This window comes from Synchiropus splendidus, chromosome 15 (assembly GCF_027744825.2).
Source record: "Synchiropus splendidus isolate RoL2022-P1 chromosome 15, RoL_Sspl_1.0, whole genome shotgun sequence".
Classification (NCBI taxonomy): domain Eukaryota; kingdom Metazoa; phylum Chordata; class Actinopteri; order Syngnathiformes; family Callionymidae; genus Synchiropus; species Synchiropus splendidus.
Window position 1 is genome coordinate 6641050 of NC_071348.1, and position 26280 is coordinate 6667329.

The 26280-nt window shown below is 48.2% G+C and overlaps 2 protein-coding genes across 5 annotated transcripts in view; both read right to left on the bottom strand.

Annotated features, from left to right (window-relative positions):
• Window positions 1-872, bottom strand: part of meox2a (mesenchyme homeobox 2a) — a 14024-nt gene extending 13152 nt beyond the window's left edge. The window contains exon 1 of the mRNA XM_053843889.1: window positions 120-872. The gene's annotated coding sequence lies outside the window, so the exon portion shown is untranslated. The remainder of the gene's footprint in view (window positions 1-119) is intronic.
• Window positions 866-26096, bottom strand: crppa (CDP-L-ribitol pyrophosphorylase A). 4 transcript variants are annotated; one of them, XM_053843887.1, is made up of 12 exons: window positions 25736-26096; window positions 25066-25330; window positions 24760-24909; window positions 23495-23599; window positions 22786-22831; window positions 21015-21112; window positions 20889-20915; window positions 18683-18760; window positions 18473-18565; window positions 16690-16815; window positions 5802-5915; window positions 866-1301 (listed from the first exon to the last, which is right to left on the bottom strand). In XM_053843887.1, the coding sequence occupies exons 1-11, from the start codon at window positions 25981-25983 to the stop codon at window positions 5811-5813; spliced, it is 1341 nt and encodes a 446-aa protein (XP_053699862.1). In that variant the 5' UTR covers window positions 25984-26096; the 3' UTR covers window positions 866-1301; window positions 5802-5810. The 4 variants fall into 4 exon arrangements, 3 of the variants coding, with proteins under 3 accessions (XP_053699862.1, XP_053699861.1, XP_053699863.1); XR_008412569.1 differs by lacking the exon at window positions 866-1301 and adding an exon at window positions 14304-14428 and having other exon boundaries at window positions 5846-5915; XM_053843886.1 differs by lacking the exon at window positions 866-1301 and having other exon boundaries at window positions 4325-5915.
• Window positions 26097-26280: the final 184 nt, after the last annotated feature.

Genomic DNA, 26280 nt, shown 5'->3' on the forward strand with positions numbered 1-26280 from the left:
GGTCCAACTGAGGTTCTGAACCGTTAAAGCTGGATCAAAGAGCATCAGATATGAGGCCGGTGATGGAGAAAACGTGTGTCCGAGGATCAGGTCCGCCCGGAGTCACGCTATAAACCCACCGCAGCACGTCGTCGTGACATCTGGTCAAGTCGTCGTCCTGTTCCAGTGCACCACGTTGCCATGGTAACCAGCGGCAGAGCCAGGGGTGCCGGGGTCGCTGGGACTCAGAGAAGAAGAGGAGGCGGCGGCGGTTTTGGACGGGATGGACGCTATTCAGTTCCAGGGCTTTCCAGAAGGTCCCGAGGGCTTCATTAGCACAGAGGAGGAGGAGGTGGCGGGACTTCCTGTCGGAACATTACCGACCTGCTGTGACCCTGAAGGACCAGCGCCCAGCGTGACTGATCCTCTGAACCTGCATGAGAACCGGGACTTTTCTTACAGTCCAAACTTGATCATAAGGTTTATCACCTTCATTTGTCCACGTTCAAGTGTGCATCCTGCAGGAGACACAAACAGATGATGAAGCCGGAGCTTCTGAAGGGAAGAGGTCAGTCATCAGGTGGAGGCTGGTAGAAGAGCGACACCTCTCACGTCCCAGGAGAAACCAAGACAGAGACATCCTGAGGAACTGCCTTCAGCAGGCGCTTGTTGTCGCCCAACAAACGAATGCAGAAGGAGACTTGGAGTAGAACCACCTCACAAGGAGTGGCCTCTTGTACCAGCAAGATGTCGGAATTCTTTGATGGATGCTGGACGTCTTCTCAAACAAGGTTCAAAGAAATATCTAAGCTTGAGCACTACCTTGTGTCTTGTCTAACAGAGACGATGTGGAGCTCAATCACCCAGCAGAGACTCGTAGAAGAGCCTGGTCCAGAGTTCCTCAGCAAGAGGAGGACGGTGAGCATGAGTGGGTTCCAGCAGAGACTCAGAGTAGAGCTGCAGCTCCTCGAGAGTGGAAAGAAGCCAGGAGACTTTGAAGCCCAACTGAGATTGTGACTTCATAAATTCAGCCTTTCTCCATGACGACGAAAGCAAACATCAGGACAGATGTTGGCCAGTTCAGCGACCTTCGCACGAGTCCACCGAGACCTCCGGCAGATGTTCGGATCAGAGCCCACTGGAGTCCAGCAACGGCTAGCCGAGGGTTAAGGGGGGGTGGCGGATTCATCATCCAGCAGGAAACAATAGAGATGTTGTGGGGAGCAGCAGAGGAAGCAGCGTGGGCCGGGTCGGTTCCTCTCCAACACTTGCAGGTATTTGGACTCCAGTTTGTGCAGAAACTCCTCCAGTGAAGTTTGAATCTGCTGATGAGAACATGGAGGAAAAACTCACGATCATGCAGTAGTCGAAAAGTCCTTTTTTTCTGTTAAAAAATCTGAAATAAGGAAAAATCAATTATTTCAGTCATTTAACAGGAAAAACTTTTCATGCTCATGGTGATGAAGTGAGACAAGCAGGAAGTGTTTACTCCGCAACTGATTGATACTCGATCAGTTGCTGATTACACGGAACCGTCGACCGGAGCGCTGACTCAGCGGGAAACAAACAAGCGAAACCAAGAAAAACAGCAAACTCTTCAAGGGTGGGTCGATGCTCACACACAGACGCACGCTCACACAGGTCTGGTGTTTACGCCGTGGTTTGGCTCCGGACAAAGAAAGTGATCAGAAATCGGGGCAGCAACGACACGAGCACGCTGCAGAGTAAACAAGTCATAAATCTCGTCCACGTCGGCGGAACGTTCCCTGTAAACACGCCGGGGGTGGCGCGGAGAAGACTCTGGCTCCACGAGGGAAGAGCGGGATGAAAAAGGGTTCCGGGCTGGTTCTAATCAGGGAAGAGTTTGTCGGCGGCGTGTGAAAGAGACTCGCGAGCCAGAATGCTTTCCAGCGGAACCACAGCACAAACATCGTAATGAGGGAAATTAGCCGGACAAATGAGGAAGATTCTCGGAATCCAGCGACTGGGGAGGAGAGTCCACCACTGCCACGATAACTGACGGCACACATCGACTCGGGTGTGAGCAAGGAAATCGTCGACTCGTTCGAAAGTCGTGGACGACTCGACAAAGTCGTCAGGTTCGTTCAAACGTAGCTGTTACTGACTTGACCCTCCGGAGTTCAGAGCGTAGCTGCGATCACGTTTTCGAACTGATGGATTGTAAATGGTGCCCCCTGTTTGACAGACGGAGGATTGCACGATCTATTAACCGCAAAAACGAATTGACAAAAATGGAATGATTGTATCATTCATTCAATCACTGTGACGTGAAAATAACCATAAAAATAAATAACCAGCGGTGACCTGACATGACCTCCGCCCACGCTTGTCATAAAAAGTCCAGATGACTCTCTCCGCAGCAGAGCCGAACTCATTTGGACTTCTTCACAGAAATAAAAAGGCAGCAGTTCTGATCCAGCTTTATTGTTTTCTTCCGTCGCAGCAGGACATAAATCTCTGCTCTCCTCCGTCGCTCGTCCCTCCATCCCTCAAGCGGACTCGCTTGGCTCTCCGGAAGAATTAGACCCGCAGACGTGACCACATTGCATTTTGCGGGTTGAGGTTTTACCAAAAAAAAAAAAAAAAAGGGGGACCAGAGCTGGCTCTGGCTCCGACTGGGCCCCCGTCCTCCTGCTTCACTCTCTAATTAGATTAGCCCGGTGCCGGTTCTGGCTCCAACCCGGCGAACTGGCCACCTTCGCGGTGCAGCTCTCAAGACAAGGAAATGACCTCAACATTGGTCAGTCTGGAATCCCGTCACACCCAGCGTGACGAAATGGAGAGGAGGATTTACAGCGGCGTTCCGGACTTTGTGGTCCCGGCAGCCATTTTGAGAGCTGGCAGGGAGTCGCTTCCAAAGCAGCCAATTAGCCGTCGCGTCGCCGTCGCAGATCAATAAATATCAGTGGAGCGCGGCGCGACTTTGAGCGCGAGCCGACTGGATGAAGTGGAAGTTGGAAACGTTCTCAGCGCCGGCAGAAAACACGGCACCGCGACGATGAGAATAATGTGAAAAATATCGTAATTCAGTTGACCTTCTTTCGATTGGTTTGGAAACTTAGAAAACTCTCTTACACATGTGCAGCAGAAAATACAAAAGAAAAATTTTGCAAAAAGATTTGGGGATTTCAAGAATTTTTTTTTATCTGGAAATACAATTTGTTTTATAAAAATGGGTGTCATATTAGAGTTTTTCAAGATAAAAGATAATTTCAGCTAAGAATATAATGAAGGTTTTGAGGAGAAAATGAGTCTTGCTCACAGATGAACTAGAAGTTCCAGCATTCAAAAGACACTCATTACAAATCAGAAGTGAAAGAAGGGTGCGACTCGTGCTGCGAAACACGTGGCGAACCATCCGCGCGCTGAACTCGCCGCCGCTCGTCCTGACGTGACGGAATAGTCACGGCCAGGAAGCCAGTCTGCCAGTGATACGAGCTCATAAATCACTCGCCGCTCAGATCTGGAAACTTTTCTTCTCTTCCAACCCAGTGAGACTGAGGAGCTTCAAAGCAGCGTGTGCGAGAGTGTGCGTGTGTGTGCCAGTGTGTGTGTGTGTGTGTGTGTGTGTGTGTGTGTGTGTGCCAGTGCGGCTGCCACACCACAACACAAATCAACATGTTGTGTAGACTAATTTGCTGTTGTTGTTTGAGGTTTCAGCTGCAGACGAGCAGGAGGAGGCGAGAGTGACTCCAGTTGGAGTCAAAGATCTTGGCTCACTGCTGATCGCACTGACGCTTGATCTTTTATCTCTAACCAGAGCTGGAGCAGGGCTGCAGATAACAGCGATGAGAATCTGACTTGAGTTTTACAGGGGGGTTTAGTGAGGAACAACGTGAAGCTGATAAACTGCAGACATGAGTTTCTCAGACTGTTGACCTGGTTTAACTCCCTCAACTCATCTTTCTCACTTGCATCCAGATACACAAACATGACGTCACTTCCTGTTCGCGCAGCTGGGATTTCCAGATCTAAAGTACATAAAGAGTATTCTAATATTTTAGGATAAGAATTCATCAATGAATCGAATTGTCTGAAGATTTTTCTTTTAATTACTGGTAATTGAATAAATAGATCTGGAAAAACAGGACAAAGTGGCGGAAAAAAGAAAAACCTGTTGAGTCAAGAGTAAGGCGTAAATAACATAAATAATAATCCTAACTATTAAAATACATAGATTGAGTTAATTTAAAATAGAAATATTATCACAAAACTTGATGACCATTTTTATCTCAAGGTCATGAAAAAGGGAAAAAGGGCAGTCACAAAAGTCAAGCCCAAAAACGCGATTTTCACTGATTGTTCTCTAAAGTTTGGGCTTCTCTCGGTGTTGTCTTAATAGTGCAGTATAAATAAAGTTAGTGTCTTGCGAGTGTGTCCACATGTGCGTGTCGGCGTGGGCGCAGTGATGGACGTCCTGCCTCGCCCACTGCTGGTGGGCTTGATTGAACATCGCTGGAGGAGCTGGGACCAGAAGAACGTGGCGCAGAAGGAGGCGGCCACGACAGTCATCAGTCAGAACCGAGCTGCGGCGGCGAGTCTGAGCATGTAGGCGGGGAGGAGGGGGGTCCGCAACCACTGGCCAAGTCAAACTCATCCATCCCAACAACTGAAGTTTGAGCTCCATTAAAGAAAATACTGGCAGCGAAATAAAGACGAGGAAGAGGAGGAGGACGAAGAGGGAAAATGAAGCAGCGAAACAACACTTGCAGAGCAATTACTGAGCAATTACAGTCACAGAGACACAGGACGGCCACAAGCGCAGGAGGATGAACAGAAGAGATGGCAGCAGTCCAAACTCTCTCACACACACACTGGTCATGAAGACGGTGATGGGAATGTAGATGGGAGCTGACGCAGGTGATGCAGAAGATGATGATGTTTTGTTCCGCTCATGATTTGTGAAGCACCATCCCCGCATTCACGCTCCCTCTGCAGCTGGACTCTAACCCGGCGTCAGAACCGCAGCGGGCCGGTTCACATGTGCTCGCAGTCGGGGGTCGAGCCAAGCAGCAGGAGGAGCTGCTGAAGTGATGCAGCAGAGATGATGTCAGACTCGGCTGTCGGCGGAGAAGCCGCACTCACGCTGAGAGTCATTTATTAAGCAGCCGAGACAGAAACGTGGGACTGATCTGGACCGTGTTCGACTGCTGAACATTAGTTACTACTCTGCAACCCTCCACTCGGTTTCATTGGGCTTCCCAGCCACCGATACTATACACATCTTATTTGTCTCTAAATTGTCTTTGAGCTGAACTTGGACAGTCTGGTTTACATGAACCATCAGCGACTCATGTAAAGTGAAAGCAAATGTGGAAAATGAAATCTAGAAAACAAAAAGCGCAGATAAAACAAGTGGAAAATCGAAGCATAATTCCAAAAGCGAGCATCAGAACTGGACTCACCGCAGGTCCAGTTCTGACAGAGCAAGGAGGTCCATTACACGTCTAATATCGCCCCCTGTTGGAGGAAGACCGCAACAAACCTGTACTGACAGGACACTCCCACCAGGTGGCGCTACAACCTCGTAAATTAACCATGAGTGTATAACTATGATGTGGTTTTGGTTTGTTTCATTTTATTTTCCTCTAGCTCAACTTTCTTCGGTTACTTTTCAGTCAATATCAGCCATTTGGAGCTGAACAAATGCTTTGATCCAGCCAGACTGGAGTGTCAGTTAGGTGTCAGTGTAGAAACCACCAGTAGAGCCAGTGAACATCTGCCCTTCAGGTTTAGAGTGAGTTTTGAGTAGGAAGAAGCCGAGGTCAGTAGAAGGGACAGATCCGTGCACAGTTCAGTACCGTGCGCTCTCAGGCCCGCAGCACCTGCCCGACCAGCACCGGACTCCTGTCGCGGATCAGGGTGGAAGTCATCTCAGCCAGCTTGGACAGCGCCCTCTGCCAGCGCGCAGAGTCCTGCAACGAGACAAGGTCAGCGGTTGAAATGAGTCATGCAAACACAAGTGAGTCACAGCACAGACGTGTGGAGTCATAGGCACTAACATTTCAAAGACAGAAGAGTCACAACAAAACACCGATGATTGGAGAGGCAGAGAGCAGAAGAGGGGCCCAGAGAAGGAGTCTGAAGTGCTGGTCCGAGTGGTGGCGGCCTCATCGAGATGGACCGCTAAGACCCAACAGCACTGGGCTCCTTTCCAAAATGAGCTTTAATGAAGAGATTCCAGGACGACGGTTTGTTCCTTCAGCAGACGGAAGCAATTTCAGAGCCACCAAACAAGCTTCTCCTCTGAAGCCAGTAAGATTTATGGAGCGTGGAGCCGGACCAGGGGCACCAGCAGACTCTTGGTTCACTGTTGTGGTGACTCGCTTCTTCGCTGCAGACTCCTACTTTAATGGCTCTCGCTTGACGCCACGGCGACGCTTTGATTCTCGGCTGGTCCCTGAGAACGACCTGCTTAACGTCTGTCAGAGGTTTGCAACGCCTGTGTGTTCCTGGACCGACTCAACTGCCTCTTTTGTTGTCAGTCTGCACGAGTTCAGAGAGAGTGTCGCACAACTCGCTTCGAGACGACCCAAACAAGAGCTCACGAGGCCTCATGTTCAAATCCCATCATGAACCAACAGCTTTAAATCACTGCTGCCTTCAGCTTAGTTTTTTTTTGTGTGTGTGTCAGGCGTTTCCTTCTTCAGTGTGACTTTATGTTTATTCCGGATTGTATTGTTTGCATCAAGGTTGCAATATTTGTGTTTTCTCCTCTCAAGTTTGTGTTTTCTCAAATTTTTATACGTCCAATATTATGTTTTAAGGTCAGAACCCTGTATTTTCTGGTTCCAGATTCATCATTTGTGCGCCAATTGTTGCTTTTAATGATTTGTGTTTAAACTTGAGATGTGTGCCTTGTGCTATTCACCTTGGGTATTGTGTTTTCTACCAAAAGGTTTGAGGTCTAGTCAGTGTTGTGCAGTTTCCTGCTTCATGTTATTCATGCGCTGTCTATTGCTTTTTCTTCAGGACGTTGGCTTCTGATTTACAAGGTGTAGTGAGACGTCCTAAAGATTATAACCAGAGCTCAGATGAAGAAGGTTCAGCAGAATAGAAAGGAGTGAATAAGATAATACCACAAGTATTTGTGGCATTTTAATATGACCATCCAGAGAACTGATGAAGCTGGAGTCTTAATCCTGTTAAACCAGCAGAAGCCCAGGCTGGGCCGGGAGCTTTGCAGCGAAGCCTCTGCACCTCCAGAGGAAATTAAAGCAAAACACAAAGCATTAATCGAAATGTAATGTGTTCGTCATCTGAAGTTCAAAATCCACATCAGCCGTTTAACAGGTCTGGATCGGTGCCAGGCTTTAAAGCCAGGCTCTGGCCGGCGGCGTGATGAGGTGTGAGAGCGGCGAGCGCGCGACGGGCTCCGGCGCTCGTAAGTGGAGGCGAGTTCGGGCCTCCCGGAGTGTCTCCCTCTAATCAGAAGCAGCAGAGCCGGAGTCAGATGACAAGGATTTTCCACACTAGCAGACTGGAGGGAGGCGGCCAAGTCCGAGTCAGCGATTTTGATTAAAAAGCTCATCGAGACTCGGGCACAAACACGACAACGGCAGAGGCATTTGGAGCAGATTAACATGTCACTAAATTGAAGAGAGACAGAAGGACTCTGGTGTTGGGCTCAGCTGTGATCCAGCAGATGGGACTGCAGAGTGAGACATCAAGACTGCAGAACATCTGTGCAGCAGCGACTGTCATGTGTTCCTGTTTGCAACATGGGTGACAAACTGTTCCTCCCAACACTGTCATTAATGACCAGCACTGTGAACGACCTTTTTGCCAGTGACTCATGGACCTCCAAACCACATGCAACACACCCTCCAAGTTTTTGTCATTATATCTGCAGAAACCAACTTCAGTCAACTTTCTGTTTTGTTTTAGCTTCTTTAAGTTTCTAACGATTCGTTCTGAGAGTATCAACTTGTCAACACAAAATCACAAATAGATTACACAACTTAAAAAAGTCGACTTCTTGTGACGTCACCTGACCAAATGACCAAGCATCAGCAAGATTCCAGCCAAAAACCTAACACAACCACGCCACAGCTGTGGGTTGACAATCAAACTACAATTTCATACCTCCAGGTTTACGAAAACCCTATACATAGTTCAGAACGGCGGTGAAAGCCCAGGGAGAGAATTTTGGGACAGAGCGCGGAGCAACATCTCACCACAGCGACCGACTCTATTAGCCAGGCTGCATGTGTGCACAGGAGAACAACTTGCACGAAGAGGATCGAAGCTTTGAGCTGAACATTTCCCCTCCGTCCAAGACCAAACGTCAAGGCAAGCTGCACACTCTGTGCCCGCTGGCTAGTGGCACAACTCGAGGTGCCACTCAAAGCTCCTGCGGTGGGAGGAGATTACGAGATCTGGGTGGAATTACTCAACAACAACCGACTGGAGAGGTCCTGGAGGTATTATCACAGCGGTTAGAGAGGGTTCTGGGGCTGGCTGAAGAGCCGCAATGGGTTCTTGTAGGTGGTCGGTTTTGACAGCCAAGCTGTTTCTCTTACAGACCAGGGACTCCCATGAGGATTTGAGTGGAGCCTCAATGAAGAGCTGCATGTTGTGGGCACGCTTTGTGAGCAAGTTTATGGGAAACAGAAGACAATCTGGGCCTTAAACACCAGAGCGCACAGTGTTCATAGGCTTAAGACGGATTTGATTTCCCTCGATGGTGAGCTTCCGGCCACAGTCGTGACCTGCCTGTGCTTCTCTAAGAAACAAGGAGTTCATAGGTTCCTGTTCCTGTCGGCCGGTGTGAGGATATTGTACAGCAAGACCCAGCCGGCACGGCTTGATGGGGATGTAGACGGCAGGGAGGACAGGCTTTCAGAGGTGCTACTTTCAGAGCAGACCAGGACATGAAAAGGGAAGTCTGGGGATAGGAGGCTCTCAGTATATATAGATTTGATTGTTTTAGCGTGTAAGCAAGTCAGTGCCAAGACTCCAACTTAAACCACAGGAACTTTCCTGTGTCAGCGAAGGCTTTGTCTCAGCTCCAAACAAAGGGCAACATCAGGACCTCACAAGACTCTTTCACCGTCACATGTCACGGACCACCTCGATCTTTCGTCTCGAGCGGAGCACCAGAAAGGCAGACTTTGAAGTTCAGGCAATTAGAATCGTGAACGGTGACAACGCGCACGCCTTCTCCTGGTGCCGCTGCGCATGACATGCCAGGGAGCCTAAGTGAAAAACGGCTTGTGGTGACGCTGGTGCCAAGAGTTCTGGAAGGAGTTGCTATTGTCACACCAGCTACTATAACCAAAGAGGCCAAGAACACTGAGGGAGTTTTTACTGCCGCTTTTCATTTCACTTACATAGCATTTAGCCCTGAAACACCGGGCCGTCCTGGTCCACTCAAGGGCCCGGTCACTCCTTGTGAGAACTAAACTCAGGCTCTCGGTTGAAGCATTTTTAATTCAAATGACAAATGAAACATGACAACACAAATCTACTCCTGGCCTTTTACACATAAGTATTCTTCACCACTTTTTTTTTTCTTTTTGACGAAAACCCATTTGACATTTTCGACACCATCTTCCTTTCTTCAGCAAGAAAACAAAAAAAAACTTTTGTCTTAGCAAGGGTGGGTTTCTATTTTTATTTATTTATATTTTAGTGGTCGTTTTTGGTCTTTTGTGCTTAGTATGTTTTCTTTGCGAGGCCCCTTCTTTTTTTGGAGAATATCTTTCAATGTAGCTTAAAGGAAACTGTGCACAACTGACTCTTTCTACAGCTATTTGCACTTGTGTTCTGCCTTCATTTTCACACCCCTTGGATCCAAAATGTGGTTTGCAACTTCTTCACAAAACTCTCCCTGAATGACCCCCAAGTTCTGAGCGATACAATAGCGGCAAAAACACGGCCCCTCAGTCTGAGAGAGGATAAGGTTTCAGCGCTCCTGACAGCTCGCTTCTGAGTGGCTATTGTGGTCCTGCGCTGCTCCCCCATCACCACCCGCTCCTCATCACTGAGACAGGCAGTAGCTTGCGGCTAATCTCAGACAAGAGCAGGCAGATTGGAGGTCCGATTACCGGTCAGTCCTGAAGTCTGAAGCCCCATCCTGACCCTCCACAAGACTTTTTCTCATAATCCAGAAGCTGGCGTTCATTAGTGTTCTCAAATTTGCACATATTCATCAAGCTGACATCTCCCTCACATGTTTTCTCTTTTCCTTTCCATGAGAACGAGAAAATAAAGTCTCCCACCATTTGGAAGGTTGAACAATGTCCACAGCAGAAACTGTGAAAACATCAAATTATGTTTTTGTCTTTTCAGTTCAGGGTCTGTAAGCCATCAAAGCAGGAATCGGGATTTTGAAACCAGCACTGTTCTTTCTCTTTTTTATTGAAGACGAAATATCATTTGAATTCCAAACAGTTGGATCGTCGCTGGACGCTGATCTTGAGTAGCAGCGGGAGGAGCAGGATGATCAGAACTATTCAATAAACAACAGTGCTGTGCGAACGCAGTTCCAGTGGGACAACATCATGAGGCCTCTCACTCCGCCCAGAACATCACAGCAGTTAGACCTAATTCATTTGGAAGTCATGAAATGGGAACAATTTACAAACTGTTTCCATCCAATAAACAATGTGAAGTGAATGAATCAGGTCTTTGACTCCATTAGCAAGTCTTCCACCTTCACCTGTATTCATCATCCTCTAGTCAGACCTTCATGTCCTCCTCCTGCCGCTCATCTCCACATCTCCAAACCATCCGAGTCTGGCCTCCCTACTGATTTAGTTCTGCGTATAGCCTTCTGTTTATGAGCAAGTTGTGTCCACTAGAAGGCACCCAGGTGAAGAGCAATGCCACACTAAATTGTTTGTGTGTACTGGTGGCATCAGACTGTGGTTTTCTCACCTCCGCAGGCAGCAAGTCACACTCAAAGAAAACACATCTAAGTGAGCCGCTGTGAATCTGTACAGAGCGACTTGGCTGGAGAAGACAGCCGAACCTCAGCAGCACCTCCACAGGAGACGTTTCCTGCAGCTAATGCTGTCGGTGCATGCACGTCTGCTTTCTACATCCCATGTCGTTCCCACTCTGCCTCATTTCCTCTGAAAGGCTCATAATGTAGGAAAATGAATAACTGTGTATCCCACCCTGCTCTTTGTGTGACTGTTAGTTCCGTCAAACTTTCCGACTGAAGAAAAAGCCAACTTTTGTGTTGATAACTGCTATTCAGTGCAGCGAGGCACAATCGCAGCCACACAATCCTTCCATGGTACGCTGGCAACACTCTGTCAACACGTCCTTCCAAAATATCCTGTCTGGGGGCGTCTGTCGGGCACACGTGGGGATGTGAATCCTCCTCTGACTCGCCACTCCGAGAGGCTTCCAGAAATCTTCTGCTGAGAGACGACTTTCTTTGATTTGAGCTCAGCAGAAGACACGCAGCAAAACAGGGAGAGGACGAATGGCACTTCAGCTGAGTGCCTGTGTGGGATTTATGGACTGGGACAGAACAAGGGTCGACGTTGAAAGTGAGAGCAGGTCTCCTGAGCCCCCACACACCCGTTCACGGATTCCTCATCTACTTATCGCACCTTATCGCTTACACCAGAGCCGAGGACGCCCAGCGCAGCATAATCCTGGAGCATCTCAGGTCATGCGCAGGTGCGGGACGGCGTCTGCCTTCCAAACACGTCCACCTCAAGTTAGCATGGCGAAGTCCCTCCGCGGCTCAAGCATGAGACAGAAATCCAAACACACGAACATAGGTGAAAGCCACTGTTTTCACAGGGCTGTCAAAACATCAGTCTACCGCAGACTAAACAGGGGAGGATGAGGACGACAGTGTGGCCTGACGGATGGAGTGTGAGAACCCGGCGGGACAGCAGTTGAGGTTTACACACAAGTGTGAAAGTGAAGTCGGTCAGCACCTGTCTGTTTGAAAGCGTCAGTGTGGGAGCAAACCACGTTCGCTTGCTCACAGGAATGGAGGAAGTTGGAGTGACACAACTTATGGCTTTTCAAGCAGCATGATGTCATCCATCAAAGACACTACTGATAAGTAAACTATAAGTCACGCACAATTATCTCATAAATGTACTTTATCCATCAATGCGGATTTCATCTTCCCAGTGTAAATCATGTTGCTGTCCCCTAGAGGGCTCCCTACCACGACATGTGTTGAACCCTGAGGAGCTTGTGAAGTCGATGATTCCATGAGTCCAATTAAATAGGGGTCGACAACCCAACAGGAAGATCACTGCACATCACTGTCCGGGAAAACGGGGACATCTGGAGGCCTGGTGGACAAGCATCATTCCAACAAACATACGCAACAACGTTGACAGCAGAGCAGGATGGTGACGCCACACGATAACAAACTCTGGTTCAGCAGGACTACCGTGGGTGGTCAGAAACCACTTTGGCTGAACAAACAGACGCCATTACGCCATGTGACTGAGAGTTTACAAACCAACTGTGAAGAGCTGGCGCTCCTATATAAACTCTAACACTCCTGGAATGCCCTTTCCCCCAGGAGTCAGGGAACATGGACCCTAACATGGCGCTCGCTAGTCTTTTAATCTGAGAATCAAAGCTGAGTAAACACCACTTGGCATGGTCTTCGTCCTGAACTCAGCGGTCAGGTTTCACACATCTGGAGCTCTCGGGGTAGATCGGGCCTGATATCCAGCACATGACGCAGCTTACAGAGTTTGACCCCAGAGGAGGGAGGGGGCACTGCTTCTGCCTGTGCTGAGCTGTCAGGAGTCAATCTTGATTTCCGCAGGATCAAGTTTGAAGCCAGAACGGGTCGGGCAAACACAAGTGAGTCTGAATCTTCCTCTTAAGTTCTGATGATGTGGAGGTTGAAAGGAATCACTCCAGTGAGAGTCAGAAGAAGAGAGACTGACACTAAACTCGGAATCATAAAACCCAGCACAGAGTTTGAAGAGGCAAAAGGTTTGCTTTCACTTTCCACTGCCACTTTCCTGCCTGGATCATGTGACATGCAGTATGATTGGATACGGTCCAGCACGCTGCAGGAGTGGAGGGCTGAAGCGGCATGGCATGGGGTGAACTGGACTTGGCCTCAGTGTGACGACGCTCTACCAGCGAGGATCAACCTTTCCCCGACCACATCCTATTGCCTGCACCTCAACATTCTTAAGACGTCACATGTGAGAAGCACTTTCAGGAGATGAATATTGTTCCCAGGATCTTCAAGTTTCTGTCTGCTAAAGTTAGCAACACACGAGAGGCGCTGGTCGTTCGTTGACAGCTGTTGGATTAGCAAGAGCGTGCTAGGACAGTGGAGGTGGCACATCTAGCCAGGGTGTGAACCCAGAGTCCGGTTCCACTTTCACAGAGCTGCTCAGCTCGATATGATACGATACGACCCACGTGTGATCGGAGGGATGGAGTGAGAGCAGATAAAAGCTTCTTGGGAAGCTAATGTCCTGGCACAGCGCTGTGAAACCTCTCCTGAGTAATTGCCAGTGAAAGCTCCACAACTGTGAGGTGATGGACGATTACTCCTGATGCCCCCAAGTTTCTTTGACTCTGACCAGGACTGGCAACACACAGGACACTTATGTGCCGATTGCAGCATTCAGACATGTGTTTCAATACAGGAAAAGTGAAGTTACACCACCAGCCAAGACAAGACACTGGAGCCAGATATTTCAGAGGAGATGAACATAATCTCAGCAACACATTTGTTTGCCACAGCATGACGACATCAAGAATCAGACGTCTTGTTGGGCTAATCAAATGCAAGGTGCGAGCGACTGCTGCCTTGAGAAAGAAGTGCAATCTTCGTCACCACTCATTAACCTGCACTTGTTCCTACTCATCCTGAAAGCCAACTCGAAGCTGCTCAGTTTCTACGGAACGTGACAAAGTCTGGAGTGTGCAGAAACCACAGAGTCAGCGGCTCTCCTAATCTCCATTGACCCCGGCGAGAGTACAAACTCTGCGGGTGTCACAGCACTGGCTTCACCAGGTCGTGTCCGGTTTCACCTGTCTGCCTTTCAGACCTTGATCTAAACAGGTAGAAGAGAATGGAGCTATAGTGTCCCCGTCTTTTCTCCCTCTCTCTTTTCTCACTGAGCAGCTAATCTCCTCTCAGGTTTAGGATTCCTGGGCCCGGCTCTTTGAGGAGCAGGAAATATGGGGTTGGGTAAACATCAGGGCTCTCACTTCAGGGATTACAACACCCATATATCAACGTGACAACTCTCTTTTCACAGGATGACAAGTGGCTGGGACGCTGTACGAGGAGGGATCCGATGACACTTCCTATCGCCGCGGCCGACACCGATAGCACATACCGTCACCGCTTTCACAACATCCAGTTCGTCGATGAGGATCAAGTGTCGGAGGCTTCTCAGCCGGTGTCTTCGGAGTGTTGGAGAATTTAACGCATTGTTGTGCCCGATGATTAGCTCATGGGCATCTTGGGGGAAAGAACAAAACAAACGGAAAAGTGCTCAGAGAAAAGCGCTTTGATCAGGTTTCCTTTCAGATGCGGCATTGTTCTTTCTCCATTTCACTCTTGACTAAATAAAGTGGCACAAACTCCCGGGTGACGAGTAAATAAACAAGAAAATGAACCAATAAAAAGGCCACAAAAGAACAATGCGATTTGTACCTGCTTCACTATGCTACGCAGCGTCAGACTGGAGCAACCTCGACCTCTAGATCCCCAACTATGCAGCTCCCACCTTTGCAAAAAAACAGAGGCACCCGACATTAAAAAACCAACATCTGATGCGTAAAGGGTCGGATGTGCCGTATGAGGTAATATCTGACTAACAAACTTCTCACATCTATCCAGCCTTCTGAGACTGAGCTGAAAAGCCAAAGAGGAAGGTGCATATTTCAATAATTAAAGGTGTACTATCTCACATGAGCCGATGGTATATCCTTGTTCTCCATCAGTTAGTTCATCATACAGAGGAGGTTCAGGTCAGGGAACTGAACACCGGTTTTGATCTTAACAGCGAAGAGCAGAAGACTTTTGGATTAAAGGTGAAGTTGATTGACTGAGTTCCCTTCTCTTCATCCCTTGAAAGTCATGAAAGCTGGCAGTCTTGAGGAACAAAAGGAGATCAAAACACGACGTCCAAACATGAAGCAGACCTCTGGTCACTAACTGACAAAGGTCTGATTTACAACATGCCAGAGATGAGAAAGAGATACCAACGTCTTTGACTTTCACATTCTGTAATTGGAAACAACTCGAGTTCTCACGACCCTTCTGCTTCACATTTCTGCAGCATGTCAGGCCAAACACTTCACGTCATCCTGGATAAACACTCACAGCCACAGCTTTTGTTCAGAGCCCACATTAGAGACGAATGAATCAAGCCCAGATCAATGCAGGAGCAAAGATCTTGTCCAGAGAGGAGGTCAGATATTTTCATTGGACACATAAAGATGAGTTACTCCACTGGGTTAGATGAAGAGAAAAAAACTTTCAGTGTTCAGATTCACTGATTCTGAGTCCAGTAGCAGAAGTGTGTGTGTGTTTGTTTGTTGTCACATTTCTCACATGTGGTGAAGTCAGTGTCCACCAGGCTGCAAGAGATGCGGCAGCGCTTCCTGGGGACAGCTGAATTAGATTTAAATTAGCCAATTCTCATGCCTTCATTGACGCATGACTACCTTGCAATCACAGCTGACATATTTGTTTTCGGAAGAAAATCTTGTGTTTATCCACATCCCACGAGTCGCGGAGACTCACCTTTGATTGGTCCCTCAGAATCTAGAAGGAATCCTGCGGGGCTGTGATCAGCCGATCAGTGCGACCAGACTGGATCAGCCGATTGCGTAGGAGGCTTGAAGAGTTACATAACACGCACCTACTCTGACGCTTAAAGCACTTGCATCAGCAGGTTGACGGTCACGGCTCAGGAATGCCGTCTGATCAACCCTGCAGGAGCTAACAGCATTTTCGTTTGTCTTGGCTCCAAACTCTCCAGACCTGAATACTAGTGAGCCTACTAAAACAATCTCCAACGTTCTGCATCTTCAGGGAGGAAACCCTGGTTCAAGCGCCGTCATTGACAACCACAATCGGCAGAAGGCGCTGGCAAAAAGAACAATGACATGTGGTGGGAATTACTCATCACAGCACTAAGATATCTGATTTGTACCACAACTTTTCGCCGCTGCACGATAAGATCAGACGAACGTGATGTTTTTTCAGTCTTTGACAACTCTTTGGCAGACAAGTGCTTTTCTCATCTTTCATTTACTTCGCAGGTTGACGCTCCAGCTGTTTTCAAAACTTCAGCCCAACAGCTGAGGTGAAAGCTATAAATCCAAAAAAGCTGGACGATCCGTCAAGCTGCTCGCTGTGAGTACAACACAACCAACTGAGAGCGTGTTGGCAGGGCAGCGACGGCGTGTGGAGAGAACTACTCTTCATAACAAAATGTCTGATTTACACAGCGTAATGTTCATGCTCCACTGTAAGAATTGGACACGACAACTCAAGATCAAAAAATCTTTTAAAACACACCTGCTTATAAAAGGCACCACAAAAAGTAAATAAAAGACTTTAAACTCAACATTCCAAAAACTGACCGCGTCACCACAACAGAGTTCCTCGTAGGTTGCTGAGGTTTCAACCTCGAATGCTCCGGAAAAAGACATCACTATGTCAGATTAACTGTGACTCTACTGCACTTGGGAGGAGACGAAAGAACTCACCGTGCACAGACGGAGCTGGATGCCGTACAGGAAGACATTTCGGAGCTTGGCAGTCGAGGCCAGATCCATAAATGCCTCTGGCTCCGGCACTGTGACGGACGGCTCGACAGCAGTGCTCAAACACACCTGTCAAAAACACAAGACAGCGCAGTCGATCACAGAACAGCTTCACATGGAGGCAGAACATCATGCAACAAGGCGAGTTAGTGATGGATGTATTTGAAACCAGAAAAGTTCTGGGGAAAGTAACTGAGCCTGGAGCACCCACCAACTTGGAGACCCAAGAGCGGTCAGAGCTCTACATCTGCGAGAGTTTTCCCAGAATGTGGTCCTCTCAGTCGAGTGGATCTTGCTAACCAGTGCTTGATCTAGGAATTCTTCAGGAAGCCCTGGAGACTGGAGCTGTTTCTACTTGGCTGGTAGTGTTGTATTCCTGGATATGGCTTGTGAGTTCTTCACAGCCAGGATCTCAGACTGAGGCGGGTGGTCCTCCTAAAAGTGGATGCCGATGCCAGTCCTGGTCCAGGTTTCAGTTCCAAACGTCAAAACCGCATTTAAAGAACTTCGATGGAACCTTGAGGGGTGATAGAGAGGCCTATCCAGATCCAGGCTGCAAACAGGAGGAGAACTCGTGTAACGGAGAGCGGGTTCGCGTCTGGGATACCACAGGATGGCCCACCCTGGTTTGACTTTGGATCCGCTGACATTTGCTGGTTTATTTCTTTAGCTTAGTGGTTTGTGTCAAAATTGCAAAGGTTCATTTTCCACATAATTCTTGTTCAAACAGTTTCACCAATATCGGACTCTGTTTCTTTGAACTCTGAACTACCAGCGTTGATCCGCTCGCTGGTCTGGATGTTGCCAGTCTGAAGGTGAGCAGCTCTCAGGGGAGCGATCAACTTTCCTAACAGCTCAAACATCTCAAGCCTCGATGGACTTCACTTTTACAAGCGGGACAAAAAACAGCCTTGGCTTGGGGAAGAGAATGCACACCTCACCGAAACTAAAGCCATCCAGCCCAATGATCTGAGTTTCAGATCAAGTAAGGCAAAGTTCATCAGCAGGGAGGAATAATGAAGGAACAGAATAATCTCCTGGGGAACCTGCTGGAGCAGTGCGTCTTGGGCAAGTCATTGGAGTAAGTAGCATGGAGACAACCAGGATGGTGTGGTTGCAGGGCTGTCCAGGTGGCAGCGAGGGAAGTATCCGTCTGGCTGATCCACCTGGCTTACTTGACCAAAGCATCACAGCGTCTCTAGTCCCAAATATAACATCAGAATTTCACAAACTTCATGAGAAGCATGCTTGATGCTCTAGCTACTAGTCCTAAGGGAAGTGTCCTTCAAGACCCAGACGACAATAGAAATATTCTCGCCCTAATGGGTCTGTAGACCCGAGCCCCTGATATTTTAGAATTCCACCTGCTACTTCCTGCTGGAGAAAAAATCCTGTAGACGAAAAGTTCGCACTCGCTGACGGGGCAGAGACCAAATCTGGTGACTCGTCAATCTTAGACTGTTAAAAGACAAAGAGTCCAACAACAGATCACTCAGGTTTACAAGATGTGACATTTATCCTCCGCCACTGGAATGTTTGAGAGGCTCCTTTGAGAGAACTTTCCAGGTTGTGTTGGACCCGTCACAGAACTTTATTTTAGCCGGTGGTTCAAAATAAAAAGCAGACTTTGGAGAATTACGAGCGTCTCCTACTGAAGTTGTAGATCTTATTAGAAGCAGTGATGATCGGAAAGTTTTGAAGCAACAATTTGCTGACACTGACTCACCCAGACGACGACCAGCGGGTGGAGAAGAGCTCGATCGGACGCTTCTAGAGCTGCACAGATGGGCCGGACTGCAGCCAGGTCGGAGCGATTGATCTGCAGACCAGTGGAGGCAGGATCAGAGACAAATCCCGTAGCAAGGATCAACTGGTCTCAGGGAAGACATCCAGGATGATAAATCCATTTGTAGCTGCAGCAGATGAGGACACCTACGGAAACCTGGATGAAGTTCCACTCCTGGACCGGACACCTGCCCAAGTTCCCGTCCAGGTCCAGGATGATGTCGAGCTTCTGCAACACAGGCGCCTGACTCATTAACGTTGGGATCTTTACCACAATCATTAACAGCACAGGAGGTCAAACCGGAGCAACTCGAGTCCAATGGAAGGATTCACTCAGAAGCGTTTGACTCAGCAGACCCACGCATCTGCTTGACCTTTCTCTGATGGGGAGCTTTCTTCTAACTAGATGTTTATCTCTTTTATAAGAGTGAAATCTGTTGGAGCGTCTGCGTGTTTCAGTCGTGTGGAGAAGTGTTTTTTCAGTTTTTAACACTGCACCGTGTTGCAGAGAGATGAATCGTCTGGACCTCTCTAGAGGTCAAGAACCTTCCAGTTTGCGTTTCCATCACCTCTTCAGTCATGCCGAGTGCACCGGCACCTGTTTCCCTCGCATGAATCACATCGACACGACAAGTCAGCGACTCCATCAGAGGCTAACTCGGAGTCCATTATAAACGAGCTCCAGTGTTTTCCACTTTTAAGGTTGGAATGGTTTTCCTCGCTGCATAATTTGGGAAAAACTGTGGACGAAGTGACAAAGAGCTAGGCAGCCACAAGGAAGTGGAGATCTAAAGGAAGTCAGATCTAAACCAGAGATGAGGGACTGTACCTTGCACAACCTCTGTGTTTTGGGAAACCGGAGTGCTGGGGTGGAAACCCACAAAAGCATCATGATGTGGCAGAACCGTCCCCAGCTGACTCTACACTCTACAAGACTGAGTCCATACCAGGAAACAAGCTAAGCTTGTAACAACATCATCAACCAGCACGTCCACACACGCACACCTCAGCTTCCTGTCTCAGGTCACAGAGTGTCTCCGAGACAAAAGATACTCTTCTGCTTCTTCCTCTCGCTTTCATCTCCTCCTTTCTTCTTCTCCCGTTACCATTCCCTCAAGAATGTGGCTGTGAAAACAAGAGAAAAACACCTGACGGGACCGGCTGTGATCATCTGACACTGACCCCGATCTGTCTCAGGGGACTCGTCCAGCGCCGGACAGACACATCCGCCCGTGTGACACCACTGATGACGACTTGGACTTGGATCGTGCTGCACTTAAGAACATGTGCAACCAATTTCTCCACCTCATTCCTGCCATCGATCTGTTCTCACAATCGTGATGATAATATAACGGACTCGTTCATTCCTCTGAAGCTAACAAGTTAGCTTTCCTTTTCTTTTACAGCTGACCACAACCGTGTTCTCGCTATTCCTGATCACAGGAGCTGAAATAAAGAAGACTTCCCTCTCTTCAGAAACTTCTTCTGAAGGAACACCAAGGAGTTCCACCTCAACTGAGAGGCACCACAATCTGTCGGTGTCGAATAAGTGTTTACCAAAGGTTGATTTTTTTGGTTTTGGTCACCATTTTTTGGGGTTGTCAATTTTTTCCTTGACAACCGACTTTTTTGCCCATTTTTCTTTTACTTTTCTAATAACATTTCCACCATTGATCTACACTTTCTTCTTTTTATTTCTTTGTTCTTTGTTCTTCACGGACGGTCCAAACATGTCGGTGCTCATATCTCATCTGCACTAAAGTAAACCTGAAGGATCTGCGGTGATGTTTAGCTGCAGCTGTGACGAATGGTTCTGACGTTCATGCCTCAGCTGGAAGACCAAAGCTTTCATAATGTCCAGTTCCTCGCCAGCAGTTTCACAGATCGACGTTTCAGGGGTCAGCACCATCAAACCTAATATCTCCTCAGTTGCCGCACATCTGCAACACGCTGCTGTTTCCAGCTATTGTTCAACGCACTAAGACAGTTTGCAACAAGAACCCAGAGTAATGTGGGAAGGAGTTTTTCCCAGAAACCAAGAGGAGGCAGAACTCTCCAGGGTCCTGTCAGTTCGGATCAGTGGCTGCCTGACGGATGAAGAGCTCCTCAAGACTATTAATCAACAGAAGTAAACGGGTCAGGCCGCTCTCTCGACAAGTGGGTGCAGTTTGGTTCCCGAACAGTTGAAAACACCAAACGTGAGGACCACACATGTTGGCGATGATGAAGACGACAGACTGAACATCATCATCTGGGATGGCTGAAGCCCCCAGGCTGGTAAAATAGGGAGAGAATTCTCTAACAAATAGGCAGAATGAAATTATTTCTTTCAAAGACACATTCGCTGAGCCACTCACCTTCACTAACAATGTGATTTGTGTCCACTACAGGGCCGTGAGAAAAAAGGTCGACAACAGGAGAGGAAGAAATGGGTGGATAAATGTAGGCGAGGTGAATTTTTAGAGGTGCAAACGTCCACGTACCATCTCCATAGTGGCAACAGCCTTCTGCAGTTCTTCAGCCAGAGTCGTGGCCTGAGACGAACCGTCGGTGATGATGCAGGCTGACCTGGACAAGCTGTCTGAAACAGAAGAGCGTTTCAGTCGATGGAGGAAGAAGCTGACGTGTTTGTCACCTCAGGGACGACCTGTCGCTCAGAAATGATGTGAGGGAAGGATTGTGACATGACCATCATCACTGACTGATCCAGGACCAGCCCTGGCCAGCAACTCAGCATGTTTGATGCTGAGCAACAGAACTTGACTCAACTGTGGTCCAATAATTCAACATGAGAATGGCTTCATCACGACACTCGACATGTGACACGGTCCTCGCCAGGACGAGCTTGATGCTGCTTGAATCCAGAAACTGAATGTTCATTCAAGATTAGCTGCACCATAACATCTCTCAACAAGGTGGCAACACAAAAAGGAAACATTTCAGACTAAAATGGAACATAGGCATTTTAACACTGTCAAAAGGAAAAATAAAAAACGCCACTTCAGATCACCTCATCCAGTGGAAAATAAAGTTGATGGAGAGGAACGAATACTGGACTGTGAGGGGGAAAATTATGCAATAATAAAAACTAGAGTCAATAAAAATCAACTGTCAGAGAGGAGAGAAGGACAAGAAACGTTTAAGGATTCTGAACTCGGAAACCGATGAAATCGCAAAGTTACAGTATTCAAATAGATGACACATTTTTTCTGCGCTCTGGTGAACTTCCCTTACCTCCGATGAAGTTATGTGAAACTGTTTTGGAGAAAAAGACCCGATGCGTGTTTTGTTGAACTGTCACGCACAAAATCAGCCGGTTCTATCTGCTCCAGATGAAGCTTCGCAGCAACAATGATCTCCGCTGGTCATTTGTCTGAGATTAAAGCTAACTTAATCTAACATTGGCCAAAGCCTTGCTGAAGGAATCGCAAATGACTTCCAGCCTTCAAACAAACAGCAGTTCTGGCTTTGCTTTAACACTGAGATGTGTTCTGTCGCTGAGCCTGGGGTCTCCATGGCACCCTCAACGCAGTTTGTCCAACTGTGTCACATGATTGACTGCTACTACACTTTGTGCAGACCACAAATAAGGAACCACAGATATGTTTATTCATCTACCATCTTGTCTGAGGAAACATCCAGAGGGCAGCACCTGAAGCGAAGAAGCCCGGTCTTCCCTCTTTCCAGGATCTTCTGGGGAACACAGAGGTGCTCCGGGTCCTGACAACATGCTTCTCTTGCTCACCAGTGTAAAACCGCTTATTGAGGAGCTTCAGCCTTCCACCACTTGTGAACCAGATTGCAAGATCCTCCTCTACCAGGGGAAGACTCATGTCCAACCTGGACAGATCTTTCCATCCGTGGGGACCTCAACTAAAAAGCACCACACATTAAGTTCAGGTGTGTCTCCCGGTAAACCAGTTCTCTTCACGCGTCTTCATGACATTTGCTGTCTCACCTTGACACATGTGAGAAGTTTCCTCTCATGAAAAAAAAACCAAACAATGAATCCATTGACCTCAGAGTCTCGATAATGAAACACCTGATGTCATCCTCCAACATCTGCTTCCAGACTTTATCTCAGACTAGTCACACTCTTGTCTTGACTTGTCACAGTCACTCTGATCCGACCCGAGGCACGTCGGCCCTGGGTTACTAGCTTGTAACCAACGTCTGGGGTCATAGCGATGATGATTGTGACGCATTTGACTGCATTGTTAAACACACAACTCAATGAGGGGGACCAGAACTCACCTTTAACAATGGACTCTGCAGCAGCCAAGTCTCGCTTGTAGGTCACCTACAGATGGAGAAGATCATATGTGTGACCCAAAATCTTATCACAGACTCTGTGCTGTTGGGTACCGGAACATTCGGAGGGACAATCTTGACCTGTGGATAAGAAGGTTGTTCCGCGTCCAAAGACGAAGAAAACGTACCGCCTACGACCATCAGGGTTAAAAGACACCTATTAAGGAGTTGTAAATAAAACCATGGACCATAACTCTATTGACTGAAGAGTCACAATTGAAAAATAAGATTTGAAATGGAAGAAGGAAATTCAGTCATGGCTGCCACGCGACGGTGCCAGGAGCAACAATGGGTAAAGAGCACTTCTCAGGGAAAACATTACAAATCACTGGAGGAGCCGGGAACTGAACCAACAGCTCTCTGTGCCAGCTATCCACTTACTCTCCAAGATATTCAACCTATTAAATAAAGTACAGCATCTTGTGGCCACTTTAAAGACCTCAAATGAACCCCTGTTTCTGTGTAGGTGTCTTCTGAGATGATGTTTGACATGCAGCCTGTTTCAAACAGTCACTCTAGACACCGCACTTTCTTCCCGCCAGCACTCAATTTGTGACGCTGCCTGGTTCCCAAACTGTAAAAGAGCAGAGGGCCAAGAGCCACACTCGGCAGGATGTCCCCAAATCCCAGATGAAGCCCCTGGCGAGCTCACCTTCCACAGGGCTGGCGGGCCCTCGATGAGCCTGGCGTTGATGCCGCAGTACTGCAGAGCCAGATGGAGACACTCGGTGCCAAACTCCAAGTCAAACTCTGTGCACTGTGGACAGCAGAGGAGACAAGGTGAGGACCTTCTGTCGATGTGGACAGCAGTTGCTTGGGAGGCCAAATGGTTTGGACACGTGGAGAGGAGAGCCATCATGGGATCCATGTACCTTCCCTGTCTAGGCTTGAAAAAAGCCACCAGAATTCTTCTTACAGTTTGTGGATCCCATTCAGGATCTAAACATCCATGGAGTTGCTTCTTAAGTTCAACCCATCAAACAGAAGCTCTTGACATGAGTTTATCCCACACATCCCAACGCTCCCAGAAGCCTTATGAAGATGTGAAGGCTAACACAGACGTTGACAAGTTTGACTGGTAGGAGTCAATAATCCTGGAGGGTGAAGAACATTATGTGTCGTGAGATTCCACTGAGGTTATACTTCAAGAGAGAAGCCTTTTATCCTGGGCAGCGTGGAACCGAGGAGAAATGACATGAGAAATACTGTACGCTCTTGAGGTAATTGAACCTCCAGCACTTTCTCATGGCACAAAAGCCTCTCACTCGGTCCAGGATAGAGTGTCCCCCCTTGCTTTTGTCTTCCCAGCTCCAAGTTTTTTCCCTCTCAATGGATGTCAAAGCTCCAAACGTGAAGCTCGCAGAGATTTTTCATCAACATGACCTACAGTCCTAACCTGACAGACACCTTACACTTTCGCTTCTGTACAAATCCCACAGTTGGGGGGTTCAATCAATCACTCCCGCCCCGATCGGACTCGACGGCAATAAAACGTGAGATCATTTTCAGTGAAAGCTGAAAAAACATAAGAGTTTTTAAAGTAATCTGAGGATACAACTGGGGCGGGATATTAAAACGCCGACGGCGTGATTCAGATCCGAGCGCAGAGGTTGTTAGAGGGAAATATCAAAGGTGGATACGTCAGCGAGGTCAACGTGAATGTCATGTTTTAAATTGAAGAGCTTCTTCTGCCAGGTCGGAGGAATGAGTACCTCATTGTCTCTGCTCACCGTCTGCATCATCCCTGATGTTGAAGTTGTTTTTCCTTCTAAACCATGAAGTGGAGTCACAAACGCAAACTCAAGAGACATGAGATTTGAACTCAGTCGGTCGGACCTCCAACATTTGGACGAAGCCACTGAGGATGTCGCCACCAGATCGATATAACTGTGAGGGGTTTCTGTCCATGAGACCTACCCGCTGGTAGGCTTGAAGGATGGCATCGTACTTGAACCCCTGAGGCATCTCGCTGGCTCTGTACTTGGCCCGCTCCAGCGAGTGATCGAGAAAGCTGTCTGGTGTGGTGGCGATCACCGTGGAGACGAGAGGGCGGATTGCCCCGGCTGCCTGGGAAATAATATTAAAATGAAGCCAGCCGGTCATAATGTGGTTCACTGTTGAAGACAGCTCTTAATGGGTGACTGGCAAGTATAGATCAGGTGGTCATAATGTCTGGGATATCGGTGCAGGCAACATTTGAGACAGAAAGCTGGAGGAACTGACCCCGTGTTTGTCGGCCTCCACGGCGATCTTGCGCACCAACTCCTCCTCCACGAAGGGCCTCACCGCGTCATGGATGATGACCACCTTCGGCCTCTCTGTCGGCTCCCAGTCCAGAGAGCAAAGACCCTCATAGATGGACCTGTGGCGGGTGGAGCCGCCTGGCACTGCTCGAACCTTCCTGTGCTGGAAACGCTGGACGATGTCTGTCATCGGCTCCATGTTTTCTTTGGCAACGACGACCACGATGTTCTGGACCCAGGGCAGCCTGCCAGCACACACCAGATGCTCCCACACTTGTGTTTCATAAAGTGAGACTTCAGACAAACCAGAAACAACAAAACACAAAACTGGGTTTGCTGCTCTAGTTTTCCGCCACTCCAAACACTCACAACCTAATTATGAACATGAATTTATTGCCATGAAAGAAGGAACTGTTGCCCAAAAGTTGCCAGTCAAAGTTGCCTGCGCTCTGCACATAAGAGGAAGAATGATATCGAATGTTTACAAAGGATGAGTGAGGAAACACGAGTATAAAAGTCTGAAACATAAAGGGTTAATTGAACAATGGACCGCTCCGGGTCCACTGACGCCCAGTGGCCGGTAGAGGAGCTGCACACCGCGGCTCTCAGTCCTCCAGCTGCCACCGGAATACCACCGGAGTCCGTCTTACCTCTCGAACGCCTGGATGGCGTAGCTTATCAGCGGTCTACCCAGAAGGTAGCAGAACTGCTTCGGTGTCTGCAGCCCGGTTCTTTCTCCGGTGCCTCCAGCAGGAAGGACCACCGACACCGGGAAGTCCACGCTCGGCTCTGCGGGACTCGGGACACTTTTCTCGGCCTCACACGCCAGGAAAGAAGCAGGCTTCGTGGGCCTGACTTGGGTGTCGACGTCATTTTGCATATCGTGGCAGGTTGTCATGGGAAAACGGACCGCTGAAGGTTACGAGTCCCAACCTAACATTTTAAAAACACCCCGCCAAACTCGTGGGATAGCGGAGTGTGTCCGATTTGTATATCAAGTTAGTCGTGTTAGACGCCGAGTTTCCGATTAATACTTTCACAATAAAGGTCTTCAGCGAAAGAAAATGTCTCGTTAACGGTAGTCTAAACGTTACTTACTACTGGTAATTTTCAGTTGGCCCTCGTATTAAATCGACTCTATGCAGAGTTGAAATCCAATTTTGAAAACGAGCACTGACGATTTCCTGTTAGACTG